The 15,405-nt window shown below is 32.0% G+C and overlaps 7 protein-coding genes across 7 annotated transcripts; 6 read left to right on the top strand and 1 right to left on the bottom strand.

The window, feature by feature from the left end:
* Positions 1 to 29: 29 nt before the first annotated feature.
* On the top strand, positions 30 to 1,346 carry NAEGRDRAFT_83250 (equilibrative nucleoside transporter; the record flags this gene model as incomplete). The annotated part of the gene is made up of 1 exon (XM_002673751.1): positions 30 to 1,346. One exon carries the CDS (start codon positions 30 to 32, stop codon positions 1,344 to 1,346), a length of 1,317 nt encoding a protein of 438 aa, XP_002673797.1.
* A 796-nt stretch (positions 1,347 to 2,142) lies between these two features.
* NAEGRDRAFT_51343 (uncharacterized protein) lies at positions 2,143 to 4,344 on the bottom strand (the record flags this gene model as incomplete). Its single annotated transcript, XM_002673689.1, has 1 exon — positions 2,143 to 4,344. The coding sequence occupies one exon, from the start codon at positions 4,342 to 4,344 to the stop codon at positions 2,143 to 2,145; it is 2,202 nt and encodes a 733-aa protein (XP_002673735.1).
* Positions 4,345 to 4,820: 476 nt separating this feature from the next.
* Positions 4,821 to 6,325, top strand: NAEGRDRAFT_51342 (uncharacterized protein; the record flags this gene model as incomplete). The annotated part of the gene is made up of 3 exons (XM_002673750.1): positions 4,821 to 5,360; positions 5,820 to 5,903; positions 5,984 to 6,325. The coding sequence occupies 3 exons, from the start codon at positions 4,821 to 4,823 to the stop codon at positions 6,323 to 6,325; spliced, it is 966 nt and encodes a 321-aa protein (XP_002673796.1).
* Positions 6,326 to 6,434: 109 nt separating this feature from the next.
* On the top strand, positions 6,435 to 8,174 carry NAEGRDRAFT_51341 (uncharacterized protein; the record flags this gene model as incomplete). The annotated part of the gene is made up of 3 exons (XM_002673749.1): positions 6,435 to 6,818; positions 7,719 to 7,785; positions 8,011 to 8,174. 3 exons carry the CDS (start codon positions 6,435 to 6,437, stop codon positions 8,172 to 8,174), a joined length of 615 nt encoding a protein of 204 aa, XP_002673795.1.
* A 751-nt stretch (positions 8,175 to 8,925) lies between these two features.
* Positions 8,926 to 10,426, top strand: NAEGRDRAFT_58883 (uncharacterized protein). Its single transcript, XM_002673748.1, has one exon. The coding sequence runs from the start codon at positions 8,963 to 8,965 to the stop codon at positions 10,220 to 10,222; it is 1,260 nt and encodes a 419-aa protein (XP_002673794.1). The 5' UTR covers positions 8,926 to 8,962; the 3' UTR covers positions 10,223 to 10,426.
* A 2,104-nt stretch (positions 10,427 to 12,530) lies between these two features.
* NAEGRDRAFT_71032 (uncharacterized protein) lies at positions 12,531 to 13,208 on the top strand (the record flags this gene model as incomplete). The annotated part of the gene is made up of 1 exon (XM_002673747.1): positions 12,531 to 13,208. The coding sequence occupies one exon, from the start codon at positions 12,531 to 12,533 to the stop codon at positions 13,206 to 13,208; it is 678 nt and encodes a 225-aa protein (XP_002673793.1).
* Positions 13,209 to 13,986: 778 nt separating this feature from the next.
* On the top strand, positions 13,987 to 15,370 carry NAEGRDRAFT_58882 (uncharacterized protein; the record flags this gene model as incomplete). The annotated part of the gene is made up of 1 exon (XM_002673746.1): positions 13,987 to 15,370. The coding sequence occupies one exon, from the start codon at positions 13,987 to 13,989 to the stop codon at positions 15,352 to 15,354; it is 1,368 nt and encodes a 455-aa protein (XP_002673792.1). The 3' UTR covers positions 15,355 to 15,370.
* Between the last annotated feature and the right edge of the window lie 35 nt (positions 15,371 to 15,405).

Here is a 15,405-nt window from a genome sequence, read left to right as displayed (position 1 = left end):
CAATTTTTGACATTTACTTTGGAATAACAATGGATACAAAGGAAGAATTACCAGTTTTCTATCAAGATATTGGTGCTACTAAAGATGAAGCGCCTAAGGATAAATTTAACTTGGTATATTTAATATTCTTATTACAAGGAACAGGAGTTTTGTTCCCTTGGAATGCTTTTATTTCAGCACCTGACTATTTCAGTGCTTTATATTTCCCAAATACAATGTTATATTTCAGTGTAGCATATTCAGTACCTAATTTATTGGGTTTATTATTTATGATTAAATTCGGATCTAAATTATCATTGAGAATGAAAATGATTCCTGCTTACGTTTTAACATTTTTCATTTTGATCCTTGTTCCAATTTTAGGTTTTGCAGGAGTTAATGGCATTGCTGGATTTTCAGTTACAATTGTTTTGATTATTTTGGCTGCTTTGTGTACTTCATTATTACAAGGTGGTATTTTTGGTTTTGCTGGTGTTTTACCTCCAAATTACACACAAGCTGTCATGTCTGGTAACGGTATTGCTGGTGTTGCTTGTTCATTCTTGAGAATTGTCACCAAATTGACCATTGAACAAAACAAAAAGCATGTCCCAATTCAAACTATGACTATCTCAGCTGCTGTTTATTTCTTTGTCTGTGCTTTGGTTATCATTGCTTGTATTGCTACTTTCATTATTATTATGAGAACTCCATTCGTTCAACATTATTTGCAAAAGGCATCTGAGCCAAAGACCTCCATTAATGATCAATCACAATCCTATGACGAAGTTTCCACATTGGTTCCAACAAGTACACCACAAAAATCTGGAATTTTCACAGTTTTCAAAAAGATTTGGATTCAAGCTTGTCTCGTCATGACAGTATTTTGGATGACTCTTTCAGTTTTCCCAGGTTTGTCTGTCTCAGTACCAACTTATTATACAGGAACTGTTATGAAGGACTGGTTGCCAATCTTGATTGGAGCTAGCTTTAACATTTTCGACTTTATTGGTAGATCTGCTCCACGTTGGATTGTCATGTTCAATCGTAAGTGGGTTGCTGCTCCAATCTTTGTTCGTCTCTTGTTGGTTCCATTATTCGTTTTCATGTACAAGCCAAGCATTGTTGGTTTGGATGCTTTCAATGATGCTGTTCCACTTTTGGCTATCTCAGCTGTTGCTTTGACAAATGGTTATCTTTCATCATTGTGTATGATGTATGGTCCAAGTCTTGTTGACGATCATGAAAAGGAAACTGCTGGTACAATTATGACCTTCTTCTTGTTGATGGGTATCTGTTTGGGTTCAAACACTGGCTTGGTTATTGGTCAAGCTATTCCAGGCGATATTCATCCATATGTTGAATAAACTATTTATTATTTCTCTATTTTTTGACTCTAGTACAAATTATGTGAATTGCAGAGTTAAACCTTACTTGACTTGTTTTGTAAAAATCGTTCGACAAGTGACTGGAATAAAAATCATCCACTAGTGGCACTGTATCAGTCTTAATATTAAAAGTTAAATTCGATTCTCCTCCAAAATAAGTCTGTAAATCTAAAGCTAGGTCAATTGCTGTTTGAATAGCAGCTCCTAATCCATGAATTGTAATAAAATTATTTTGTAACGTTCCTTGTTCCAATAACATTTTTCCTCTAGTTAATAATGCATGATATTTAGATTTCCTCGATACAAATATATCATTCTTTTTAATATTTCCAACTTTTGGTGGAGCTCGCTTTTTTAATTTCACTATTATTATTCAATAAATACTTTGATAATGATGATGATACTAACATGGTGGAAATGGTTTTATAACTGTGCTTTCATTAGGTATTTTTTGTGATGAATTTCTAGAAGTAAAATCTTCTTCCTCCGATTCCCATTCTTCTTCTCCTTCGTCATGCATTTCTTCCAATGATGGTTCTTGTTCAATTTTACGAATTTTACTTTCACTCATTTTTTTATTATTAAAAATTAACATCTTCAATTTTGATATTACTGATACTAATGCATGTATTGAAAGTATTAAGTAATACCAATCATTTGATATTTACTTGTTTATTTCCTATTAAAATTTAAAATAACTCTGCAAAAATCGTATGTTCACACTCAGAGGTGTGATAACTCTAGTTTCTCTCAAATCTGCAAAATATTTGCAGATTTAGTGGCCGATTAAATGTTCCAAAAGTTGATCGTCCTCAGAATCAGAATCGTCATCATAATAACTTGCTCCATCAGCATTTGACATTAGTTCAGAAATTATGGAACGTGTATCTTCATCATCAGAGTCATCATCGTCAAAGTCACAAACATCAAAATATTCGTAACTGTCTTTGAAATCTTCACTGAATTTGGTGTTTGGAAGCAATGCTCCAAAACATTCTTCAATTGAAGAGTTAAAATTCATTGGTAATATTACTCGATTAAATTGTTTCTTAAACAATTGGGTATCTATTAAGAGTTTGAAAGGTTCAATGGTTAAATCTTCAGCATTTGAAAAATCAATCTCTTTAAGAGCAGGGAATCTATTATTCTGGAATATGTATTTGATTACTTGGCTTGAAGTAATGAGTGAACTTGTCTTTAAATATTCGATAGATGAATGCTTTGATAAAACGTCTAAGAATTTGTTTTGAATTTGAGCTGGACAATCTTCAGACATTTCAAATTTGAATATCTTCAAGCTCTTACATTCTAAAATGTAATTAGCATATTTCTCAATTTGAGTGAGATTTAAATCGTCACCAATATGAATACGTAAAGAGTGCAATTTCGTCAACCCATTCAAACGATATTTGAATGAAACCAAAGGAATTGACAATCGTTCTAATGTTTCCAATTGGAAAATTGCGTTCAAATCCAAGTTTCTTCCATCCATTGTTTCTTCTTCATTGATCTTTAATCTCTTTAGTTGTGTTAAGGAAGATATCTTGTCAATATTAGACAAGTTACAGGAATCAACAACTGTCAATGAAGTAATTTGAGTATTATGACAGAGGAATGAAAAATCAATAAACTCATAATTCAATAATCTTAAAGTTGTCAAACGTGGTGGCAAGTTAACCTTTGCCTTGATGGAGCATCTCTCCAAATCAGAGAAAATCTGCAAAGTTCTCAAATTTGGCATTTTAAGGAATGTCTCACTGTAATGTGTATCAGACAAATCATTAAATAACACCAAACTCAAGTAAACTATTTTAGGGAATAAAACAGCTTGCTTTTGGAACAAATTCATCAAATTAGAATCTGTCAGCCAAATGCTCAACTTTTGCAAATATGTAAACCCACTAATAAAATCAAGATTGGCAATCTTTGGGTCAACAAGAATTCTCAAATCTTTAGTACGCTTAGCAATTGGTAAAACACCACCATGTTGTTGTTTCAACTTCATGCCCAAGCTTGTGTACATTAAATAAATTGTGGAAAAAGGATCGTTTTTAAATTTACCAAAAATACGAGAAATATTGAGTTCGTAAGTTTGATAATTGCTATAACATTCCATAAATGGAACGTGTAAGTAACCTAGGATTTTCAGTTTGATATGGACTGGTAAGTCTACAAGTTCAAGAGAAGACATTTTCACCTTCTTTTCACATTCAACTTCTTCATCTCTCTTTCTCTTGTTTGATGTAGAATTTGAACCAGTTTGGGTAGTCGTTATGGCTGTTGTTTGATCAGAAACAACAATATTATCTTGATTTGTAGAAGAACTACTAGCACATCGAGTAGCAATATCACTATTACTGGTAGAAGTGTTGGTAGTAGTTGTACTACTTGAAGAATTATTCTTTTCAAAATTGTTTTGTGGATTCTCTGTTGTAAATTGTACATTAGACCAAGTATTATCATTATTTAACTCTTGAACTAATTCTAAAAACGGAATAAACCTAAAGGTTGTACCATTTTTAGAAGTGAAATACAAGTTTTGGTTTGGAAAATGTACTCCAGAAAGAAGAGAATTATTCAAATGACCAGTTGATGGATTCACAACTGGTATAAAAGTAGCTTCGCTTGCCACAATTATTTCACCATCAGAATCATCATCATAAATATCAGCTGGAATGAAAATTGTGCCACCTCCACTACTTGCAACACTGGAAGAAGAAATTGTATCATCACTTATCATGGCAAGTAATTCTTCTTCACTTGCACCTGAATTAGGTTGTCCACCAATAATAATTGAAGATTGATTGGATGTTGGGTCAATGATACCACTTTCTTGTTCCATTATTGTGTAAGAGGAATGGCTCGATAGAGAATCTTCATCTTCCATATGTGTTGATGATGCTTCTGTTGGATTAGTCGATTCTATACATGGATTAGTTGTTGTAAAGGCTTCATCATGAATTGGTGATTGTTTCATATTTGATTCGGAAGAATACTCTCAACAAGAAATTGATTCTTTTGATAGTAAATGGTATATTTTGATTGATAAAGTATTAAATGTTGTTTCAACAAGTATTCTCTTTGAAGATGATGATCAAAATATTAAATATTTCCAACAGTTGTGTTCAAAACATGAAAAAACTTTAAAGTGTTGTCCCTTTTTTTTAACGCATTTTCTCTCAACAATTCATTTGAAAAACAACTCAAAAATATTATTGATCAAAAATAACTCCTAAACGCTATCAGTTGACTTTATGTGGGTATGTTGTTGTGAAGGTGTACATTCTGATAAAGATACCTCAATATTGAGACGAACATCTTGGCAAATGATTAAGTGATTTTTGTGCGATATCGTCGATTATGCTTCATTGATAGTTTTTGGTAAGGCTCATTGTTGTGGAAAACAAAACATTTTTAATTGAAATATTAAATAACGGTAAAAAGAATACAAAAATGAGAATCAATCATCAGCAGCAGCACAATACTCATCACAACATAAATCATCATCCCCAACAACATCAGCAACAACATTCTAAACATTCTTTAGCAGCATCGGAATCACAAATAACGCATCCAGTGGAAAGTGTACAAGGATATGTGCTATTTATTAATAATATTGATAGAAATATTGATGCAGAAACTCTCACGGATACATTATCAGACTTTGGACAAGTTATTAGTTTGCATTATGAACTTTCGAGAAGGACAGGATTACCAATCGGATTGGCTCTTGTAAAATATGCAAATTTAGATCAAGCTAGGGAAGCTCTTGAGGGATTACGTGGGAAAAGATTAGGAAGTAAAGTTTTACAATGTGATTGGTGTTTTAAACATCCACCACAGGTTTCTGAAGAAAATCAAGAAGAAGAAAAATCAACAATAATTGAATCTACTAATTTATCAAATGAAGAACAAGATCATTCAGAAGATAAGAGAAAACGGGAGGATCAACAACAATTAACAACAGATAATACAGAACCTCCTCTTAAAAAAGTAAAATAACAGTCAGGTTGTCATGTAATCACTTGTCAATGTGTGTTTTAAAAACAACAAAAAAATGTCTCAAGAAAGTAGTACCACTAGAGGAGAACTCTTTGTGTACATTAGTTATATTTCTGTAGGTTTCGAATCAATATTTGATGAATCTAATTCAGTCAAGTCTATCCGATCACGTTCACTCCAATGTAAAAAATTAATTCAAACCTTGGATAGTAATCAAGTTAAATATACAGTGATAGATTTGGGTACCGTTCCGGAAAAGATTAATGAAATGTTAAAATACAATGGTGGTTTATATGATTTACCACAATTATTTGTTGATACTAAATTTATTGGTGTATGTTTAATTTACAATTTTGTAAATTCTGATTATCATGTTTTCATTAACAATTGAATCGTAATCATACTGAATGGATAATAATTGTCATCAATTTTGAATGTTTAACATTTTAGACATTCGAAGATGCTGAAGAATGGATTGAAGAAGAAAGATTTTTATTAGAATTACAACAGGCAGGATACAAAGGAGGTCCAAATGTATGTTATTTCTATTCAAAGCATAGTGTTGATAATAATAATTATTATTCTGTGTATTGATGATGATTTATGAAAATTAGCCACCTATTATTGATAAGGAAGATGCTGAAAGAATTACAAAGGAATTTAAGGAAAAATTCCCAGATGAAGTTATTAAAACTGAAGATGAAATTAAGGAGAAATTGGAAAAGATTGAAAAGAAAAAACAAGAAAGACTTGAAGGTCGTAAGAAACCAGAAGAAACTGAAAAGGAAACTAAAGTTTCATTCGAAATAAAAGAGGAAACCCAAGCTGAGGAAGAACCTCAATATGGTGACAATAATTATCAACAAGATGCACCAGAAGAAGAAGAGGAAGAGGAAGAGGAAGAATATGTTCGTAAATATGATCCAAATCGTGACTCTGATGATGAATATTATTAAATCAATCATATTCAAATAAATTGTTTATATCAAACTTGTACATTGAATAGTAGATATTTGTAAATTTATTGTAATGTTGTTAACAATTTCAAATTAATAAGAGAAAAAAATGAATTCTTCATCATTAACGAATCAACAGGATGAAGATGACGACGAATATTTAGAAGAGGAGGAAGAATCGTCATCACAATCATCGGAATCTAAATCACTTTGGAATTTAATATTCTATATAATAGCAACACTATTGGGTGGATTTGTTTTCATGGGACGATCATCACCACTCCGATATTTATTTACTCGATTATTTTCCAATTCTTCATCATCACCATCATCGTCATCAAGTAATAATAATTCACCTTCTTCTTTTTTTGATAAATTATTTGCTAGTCCCTTCCTTGATGATGACGAAAGGGTCAGATTAAGGCCAATCTCTGTAAATAGTTATGTACACGTCTATCCAACGTTGCAAAATGAAGATGGTGTATTTGTAAAGGTATTTATTGAAAACTCTTCCGAGTTGGCAACAGAAAATGTTTAAAAAACAAATAAAAAAAATATAAAATGGTAAGAATTTAATGTTCTTCATCTTTGGGTTATTTAATGTTGATGATCGTTTTAGAGTGCCTTGTTTAATTTTGAGAGTTTGATTTTTACAGTAGTATTGTGTGTGTGCACAAGTGCCTATGTTCATGCATACAAGGCTAGTTGGTTGGATGATCGGAAACAAGGGTATGTGTTTAAAACAAGTTGAAAATAATAGTTGGAAATTAATTTGATGATGATATCGGACTTGTTTTTAAATTGGAATATATAATTTTGAAAATATTTGATGGTTTAGTTTTGCTGGAATTTTCTGGAAGTGTGCTCGAGTTGGAGAAAGATTAAGTCCATGGATTTCTTTAATTTGTATATTCTTGGCTGTGAGGCTGCTGATCGCCGAGTAAATAGTATTATAATATTGTAAAAACAACATCAACAATTGTATATAAATTAATAATGAATAATTGATTCGGATTTTAATCTTTTAAATTGGAGTTTGAATTTCAAATCTAGAATTGATTTTTCTCCCAAGCTTTTCAATTTCAATATTTTCTAATTACACAACCAAATATAAAAAATGTCTTTAGATCAAGAAAATTCTATTCAATTCTATTCCAATTTATTGACAGAATATATTAAATTTTACAATGAGAGAAATTTGGAGGGAATTAAGGATTGTTTGGATGAGGATTTGAAGGTTTTTTTGAATGGATCTTTAGCAATGCAAGGAAGAGAAACAATTATTCTAACCTATCCAAATGATTTCAAAGAACAAGCAACTGTTGATATGGAATTTATGGAAAATTCAGAAACTTGTGATGAATTTTCTCACCTCGTTCATCTCATTAAACAGGTTCCTCCAAAGGATGATCAAACACTTCCTCCAAATGATATTCATCTTTATGTTCGATATGTTTACGGTAAGAAGAATAACAAGATGATTCGTCATGAGATTGATAAGGTTTGGTCTCAGTAATATTCTATTCGTGACTTGTTGATTGCAATAATTATTGCTCATGGTAGAATTCGAATATTGGTGGTTTGAGGAGTTTCATAATTGAACAAATAAAAGACCTAATTGTGTTGAATCAGCGAGTGTGAAATAAGGCAAACAACCATTCACCAACATATCTACTCTCCCACAGGTATCGATTTCAACAAACCCATCAAAAAACAAACAAAGATGAGTCAACAAATTCTTATTGAGCAAATGGGAATATCTTGGAAATATCCAATCATTTTGCCATTGAAAATATTGGCGGGAAAGAGAAATCTCACGCAGTCTTGCGAACATTGTAAGAGATTATAAATAGTTTAGGTTTGAAATGTTCTACAACAAGCCATTGAAAGACAGCATCAAGTATTTGCTCCTAGCACATTGTTTATTATCTGGATATTATATTTTCATCATGTCTTAATAAATTGTAGTTTCATCAAGAATGTGCACAAGATTTTGGATATTGCACAGGCTCTGTTGTTGCTCAATATTTTTGAGCGCCTTTTCTGCTTTGCACAAGCAAAAAAAAATGGTGCATTCGACAAGCACAAATCTTCTCTTAAAAATTTAGTGTTTGTTGATGGGAGATTTTACAACTCCTAACTTGCAACTTCATGCTCAACAACACAAAGGCATTCCACCAACACTTGTTCATACAACACCCTTTTAAAGGGATTCTTTCCTACACAAATAATAAATTGCTGGCTTACGGGCCAGACACAACATAGAGGAGGGTATTGGCACTTTCATATGACAGTTTCTTGAAACAGTCAATGTGATTGGTCAATCTTCCTTTTGTGTTGTATCGATGTTGTTTGTTGTTGTACAGAGAGTTATTTGACTTTCTCTTTGCTATTGTTCTTTGAATGCCTTTTGAACAATAACAAAGCTTTATCCGAAAATTCATCTTGATCAAAATTCCTAAAAATAACTCAAAAATGAAAAAAACCTTCGCAGTTTTACTTCAACATTTTTTGTGAGGTAAAATTTGTGATGCGTTTTTCTTGCTCCAATAAACCCCTTTATTCGTTTTTATTGTAAAAATTTGTCGCTTAAAAAAAATACCAAACTCCCTCCTGCTAATTACCAACAAGCCGAAGATGATGCAAGATCCAATCAAGACAGAAGAAATCAACTTTGAAGGTAATACCTTGCTGGAAGAAGAGGAAGAGGCAATGATGGAGTCATCTGAATATCATGAAGATGATTCTCTAGCCTTTAATGACTCCTCTGCAGGTCTCGGTATGGGTTCCAGACAATGGCAAAAGGATAATTCTAATAATGCCCAAGCTAGTGGTTATAACATTAGTGTTGGTATCACAACTCGTGATGAATCCTTGCCAATCTACGATACTCCATGTAAGATGTATAGTAGTCTGAGATACAAGCTCCACTATAAATGTTCAGTCAACGCAGAACAAGTAACACAATTACCTAAACTCTTAATGTGTCGTATCACTGTTATTGATGATGATAGTGATAAGGAAATTAAGAAAGATAACAAGCCAATTATTGATGATTCTCTTATTTCCCTCAAGAATACTTCTACAGCAAATGGTAACTTTGGTGTTTTTGAAGCTAATCATAAGGTTAAATTCCGTAGTGTTTCATTCCACCACAATAAGAGCAAATGGAGACTTTTATTACAATTATTCTCTGATAGCAATCATAATATTAACACTCCTGTTTTTGTTATGAGAAGTGCTCCTTTCCAAGTTTATGCTAGAAGACCAAAAGTTTCTGAAAGAGATTCAAGCAATGGCTTATTAAATCCTTCAACTGCTACTGCCTCTTCTTCACAAACAACAACAAAAGAAGAAAAGAGAAAGAAGAAGGCTGTCGAAGGACAAAAAAAGAGAAAGAGATCTATCAAGGAAGTTTCTGTTAAACAAGAAGTTGAAGCAACAGAATCTACTGAACCAACAACCACTGAACAATCAACTACATCAACTGCTCCTGAAGTTGTAGTTACTGAAGAAGTTGTTGCTGCTCCAAATCCAAAGAAGGTTAAACTTATGGAAACATTCAAGAAGACTCTTGACCTTTTAATCAAACATCATAGCGAAATGGATGAAGAAGACAAATTAACTGGTTTCCATTTGATTCAACATAGATTATTCCAACACTTTTATGGTTGCACTCCAGAACAACTTGCTTACTGTCAACAACAACAAGAATGTGAAACTGCTGAAGTCATGCAATCTGGTTCTGCTGATGATTTAATTACTATTGATACATCTTCCCTTTTTGAACCAACAGAATCGAATGAGACAAGTATGACAGATGGCAACTTTTCCATGGATGCTATGGATTTCATTGGTAACCAATCTTTGAATGATGATTTTACCTCTTTTATGTAAATGCTCAATGAAGTTTTGTTTTAGTTACAATTTTGGTAGAAGAACAAGTTATGAAGAATAACCTGTTCTTTGATGACTCGCTGGCTTTTTCCCCCTAGTAGGCACATTGTGCTTATGACCATAATACTAACAAAGCTCTGCACTGTTGTGCTTTTGAGCAATCTAATTTCACACAAATAAATTATTTATACTTTGTTTATTAAGAATTGATTTTCAGGAATCTTGAGAATTTAATGAAATATTCAGGTAAAGTAAAACTTGAAATGAAAGCAGAATTTACACAATGATACTAGTAGTATCGCCATCATTCGATGGTTCCTAACTAATCGTGGGTATCAGAACTCAACCAATTATTTCCAATACCATTTGATAAAGAGAGTTTCAGAAACTTGGGAATGAACTTCCAAACTGTTGTAATTCTTGATAGAAGAAAGGGTCATATCAAAACTTGAACATTACCTCAATGCTTTGTGAATAATCATCTCCACAATATGATCACTTAGTACAAAGTATCCTAATAATTGTGTCGATACTCCATTTAAAAATGATAGGAAATTGCATTGGCAGCTGTTACTCAAATATTTCTTTACTTGATAATACCAGCACTTACTACGATATTCGTATCATCAAATTGCTTCCTTACAACTCATCTATCGTTACAATTACAAGCCAAATGAGTTATTCAACAAAATTACTATAGATTCTATTGATAAAAGTTTATCTATTGCATATTATTCTTCTTAGAAATTCTGTGATGAACAAGATCCCAAAGGAGAAATCAAACTTTCTCAATTATTGAAAAACATTTACATACCAGATTAGTGAAAGATGTTGAATTCAGAAAGAGGGGGAATAATCAACAGAGAAACGCCATTACAAACTTTCATCTTTTCTTCATGTAGGAATTTGATTATTTCCAAAAGACAGTCAGAGCCATAGACAAATTGAAAGTGGCTGGAGCATGGTTGTTTTACTAAAATTCTATTACCACCTTAGATAGAAACTAGACAATTCAATGATAATCTCAATAAGCAATCAACATTCCTTGAATGTAACCAAACTACAGCTGACGTTCGCAGTATCCTTAATGAGATTGGTACTTAATTAAATGAGATTAAGGTTTCAGAAATTCATTTTTTTTTAGATACATTATAACAGGTTGTATAATTGATAAAAATGTCACTATCGCTGTATGGGTCTGTAACAAGTCAACTTCCCCAAAACGAATTCCAAAAAAGGTTCAATAGTGATGAAACTTGTGCTTGTCTTTTATGGTTTTTGAGAACGCCTCATCTCTTCTTGCAGAGATATCAATAAATTATTAACTGGTAAAATCAATGGCAAGATTCAAGTGGAATATAATTGACCAAAAACCATTAATATCTCCCTCTGTTTGAAAAACTTATTAACAAGCACCAGATATACTGGAGAATTTTAATGAGAAACAATTCATCACAGTAGATTTTTCACAAGGCGAAGTTAATTTCCAGAATTAATTCATGAAAATCATCCTTTTTCTTGCACGAAACTTAAAAACAATAAATCAAATGTTTCAAGTTAAGAACTTGAATTAAACATGTTTGTACCTCAATAGTATCCAAGAGACATGATGATTGCGTGAATGAGATACATTCTGGCATTGCGGAGCTGTATTGTTGTAAAACTATTTTGGACAATGTAAAATTTATTTCCTTATTTTAAATCTTGAGTGACAAATATGGCTACTAGTCTTTTCTGAACCATACTTTAAGTGTTCATCATGAACTGTGGAAAGGCAAGATTGGTTCCTCAATCTTTGTTGGCCATACATATTTTCATTTTTCTAAAAATTACCTTTTCCAGATATTAACATTTTAAGAACTCATGCCTGCCTATTAAAGACAGTAGGCTAGAGCATTGTCTGACTTTGTTTTTGATATTGTCTACTGGCAGAGGAATATTCTCTTTGAAAAAAACAACTCGACACACTCTCTGTGTTATTATTGATACTTTTATCAATTATATCAATATTAATTATACTAATAATAATAATGGTTGCCTCACCATCTACTGTAGCTCCTTTAGCTATAAACCATTCATCTTGTTCTTCTTATCAGCCTTATACACAGTTGCAGATGAATAAGCAATTATTTTCTTCTCAAACAATAATGAATACTAATTGTACTACAGCAAATGATCATTCCAATAATTGTTACTCGTCAATGAATGGTCAACAACAACGAACAACAATTCTATTCATCCTCATATCCACCTCCAACTTTTAATGCATGTGCTTCTTCTCCTTCCCGATCAACAATCCATCAACAACATGTACAATACTAATAACAACACTCCATATAATTCAAATCAATGTAATATTCAAGATGTTACCTCTAGTCCACCTCCATTTACAGTTTCAACGTGGCAAGTAGATGAAACATGCTCAACTTCTAGGATTCCAGGAAAGATTAGAAGTAGATGTGATCCTAAATGTTTCTTTCATTGGAAGAATCAAAAGATGACTATGGATGATAATTTACTCTTTCCTCTTTCTCATAATAGTAGTCCATTATTTCATGTTGAATGTAAAAAGATTTCAAAGAAACCACATCATCATCATCATCAACATTCAAACAAATCAATTTCCTCTTGTAAAATAACGTTTGATGATTCACTTTCATATCCTCCTCACAAATCAAATGTAAATAATCAATCAATGTTTGAATTTGTTCCATTCAAGTTAGAGAGCTTACCTAAAGATTATTCTCTTTCGTATATGACAAATGTAACAAAGAAGAAACCAAATTTCAATACTTCCAATTCAAATAATCATCAAACTTCTCTTTCTGATTTGAGAAATAGATTGAATGAAGAAAATTTAAAGAAACCAAACGAAACCTTGCCAACTCTTCAACCTATTTCAATACAATCAGAATCTTCTCCTAAAGAATTGAGTCCAAAAGGAACGAGAACGAGAATATTCTCAATAAAAGAACTTTTGAATTAAAAAAACCAATTTATTTCATTCTAATAATTAGTTAATAGGCATGTAACGTTTCCTTATTGGTCACTTCATGTTTCACTACAATTATTGAATATTTCATGACTTGCTTGACAAGTGGCAGGAACCATTTCAAGCAACAAACTAACTGTCAATAATACAACCACCATTATTACAAAATAATATTAAACTTGCATCTTTATAAAGTGTCTGGCATTGGCTAACAATTTCTACAAAAATGGCAACATTCTATTTCAATCCATAATCGATCTCCCTAGCAGAATATCGCCCAAACTAATTGAAATCCACAAGTAGTATCTTTCAATTTATATCTGTCCATAGATAATCACCAGAGCCACAACACAGATGATAAGAACAACATCAACCATTATAATTGTACAATTCACATCTTTAACAAACCACAACGATGTGAATTGTAAAAGCAATCTAAAGAGTTAATTATTTTTAAGTGGTGATGCCAAATTACATCACGCTATCTCGAATAAAATATTTCTTGCTTTTCATTTCCTTAAACGAACACAAACTTCCCAAATTTTCATTTCATTTCAAAAAATCTGTCAATGTTTTAAATGTTTTTGTCTGCATTATCTCCAAAGAAATAACAACACACATCAAAGAAAAAAGTCAACACATCTTGTTGAACCTCTTTCTCTCAGTAAAATCCATATTTCTAATAGAAGCATACTTTAGAAACCGCCCCTTTCACCGAGTTGTTATCAGAATCCAAATTTCATCTCTCCAACACCAAGTTTTATTAGAAACAATGCAACAAGACAATCTTGTGACCATCATGCAACAACAGCAACAGCAACAACAACCGCAACAACAACAACAATTCAAGTTACATGGTGGTATGCCTAACAATAATCATATTTCGAATAATTCTGCAACTCAATTTCAACTTCAACAACAATTAGTTCAAGCACTACTACAACAACAACCATCACTCAGTCCGCAACAAATTATTCAAATCAAACAACAATTCATGTTGAATCAATCTTTATCCAATAGCGGAACAAATCAAGTTTCGAATAAGAGTCCAAACTCTCAACCAATTAATATTCAACCCCAAACAAATAGTTTAAACTCTTCAACTAACATGATTCAAACACCAACATCAAACATGTCCAGTAGTACTGCTTCTGTTAGCACTCCAACTAACCTTTCTACCAACAATGTTTCGAATAATTCTTCCAATTCCTCTTCCACTCCAACCAATCCCTTCACAAATGACATAACCAGTTCATTGAATACCACTACTGCTACTACCCATTCAAATAATGCCAAATTACAAGAATCACTCGACATGATCAAACAACAACATGTACTTTTAATGCAACGAAGTAATAATAATAATAACTCGAATAATTTCATCATGCAACAACCTTCTACCAACACAACCAATATTTTACTTTCCAATCAATTAAATCATCATAATTCTAATAACAATAATTCAACATTGACAAATGTACTTTCTAATAACATGAATAATATATTCAACAATAATTCGAATACAATTAATAGTACAACAACTGCATCATCATCATTAGTAACTTCTAAGAATCTTGTAAACTCCTATCAAGGAAATGAAGATATCAATAACATGCTTTTGAATTCATTGCACAATAACACAAATATGGTAATTAACCAACAAGTATACATACTAAAAGAGGAAACTATGCAAGAACTTTTAGAAGAGGGATTTAAAAGTTTGAATTTACCTATTTCTTCAATACCCTCCTCAAATAATTGTACATTACCTTTTAATTTTAATAGTTCTCCATCAACAACAACATCACATCATATCGATCACCAGCATCAGCATCAGCATCACCACCACCATCGACAACAAGAACAAATTTTAACAATTGCTGAACTTGAAGAGAGTTTGAAAAAGTTTACAAAAAGACAATCACCAACTTTTAACATGTCTCCACCACAGAGAAGTAGTAACAATTCATTAGTTGCAAATTCTAGAAAGATGAGTAGTGGTAGTGTCACTGGTGGTGTTGGTGCTGTTGCTGGTCATGCATCTGTGGTTGTTGGGTCATCTGATTTGACATCTCTGAAAAGAAAGGCATCTATTGATATTCATTCAGAGTTAGATTGGATAACAAAGAAACATAAATAAATAACATATAAATATCATTCACTTTACAACAATATATTTATTAAATAAGTA

The sequence above is a fragment of the Naegleria gruberi genome (genome assembly GCF_000004985.1).
Source record: "Naegleria gruberi genomic scaffold NAEGRscaffold_44, whole genome shotgun sequence".
NCBI classification, from domain to species: Eukaryota; Heterolobosea; class Eutetramitea; order Acrasida; family Naegleriidae; genus Naegleria; species Naegleria gruberi.
Note: the sequence above shows the minus strand (reverse complement) of the source record. Positions and strands in the feature narration are given on the sequence as shown.

Coding starts and splice junctions, on each gene's coding strand:
- NAEGRDRAFT_58883 (XM_002673748.1), top strand. CDS start 8,963: ATGATGCAAGATCCAATCAAGACAGAAGAAATCAACTTTGAAGGTAAT.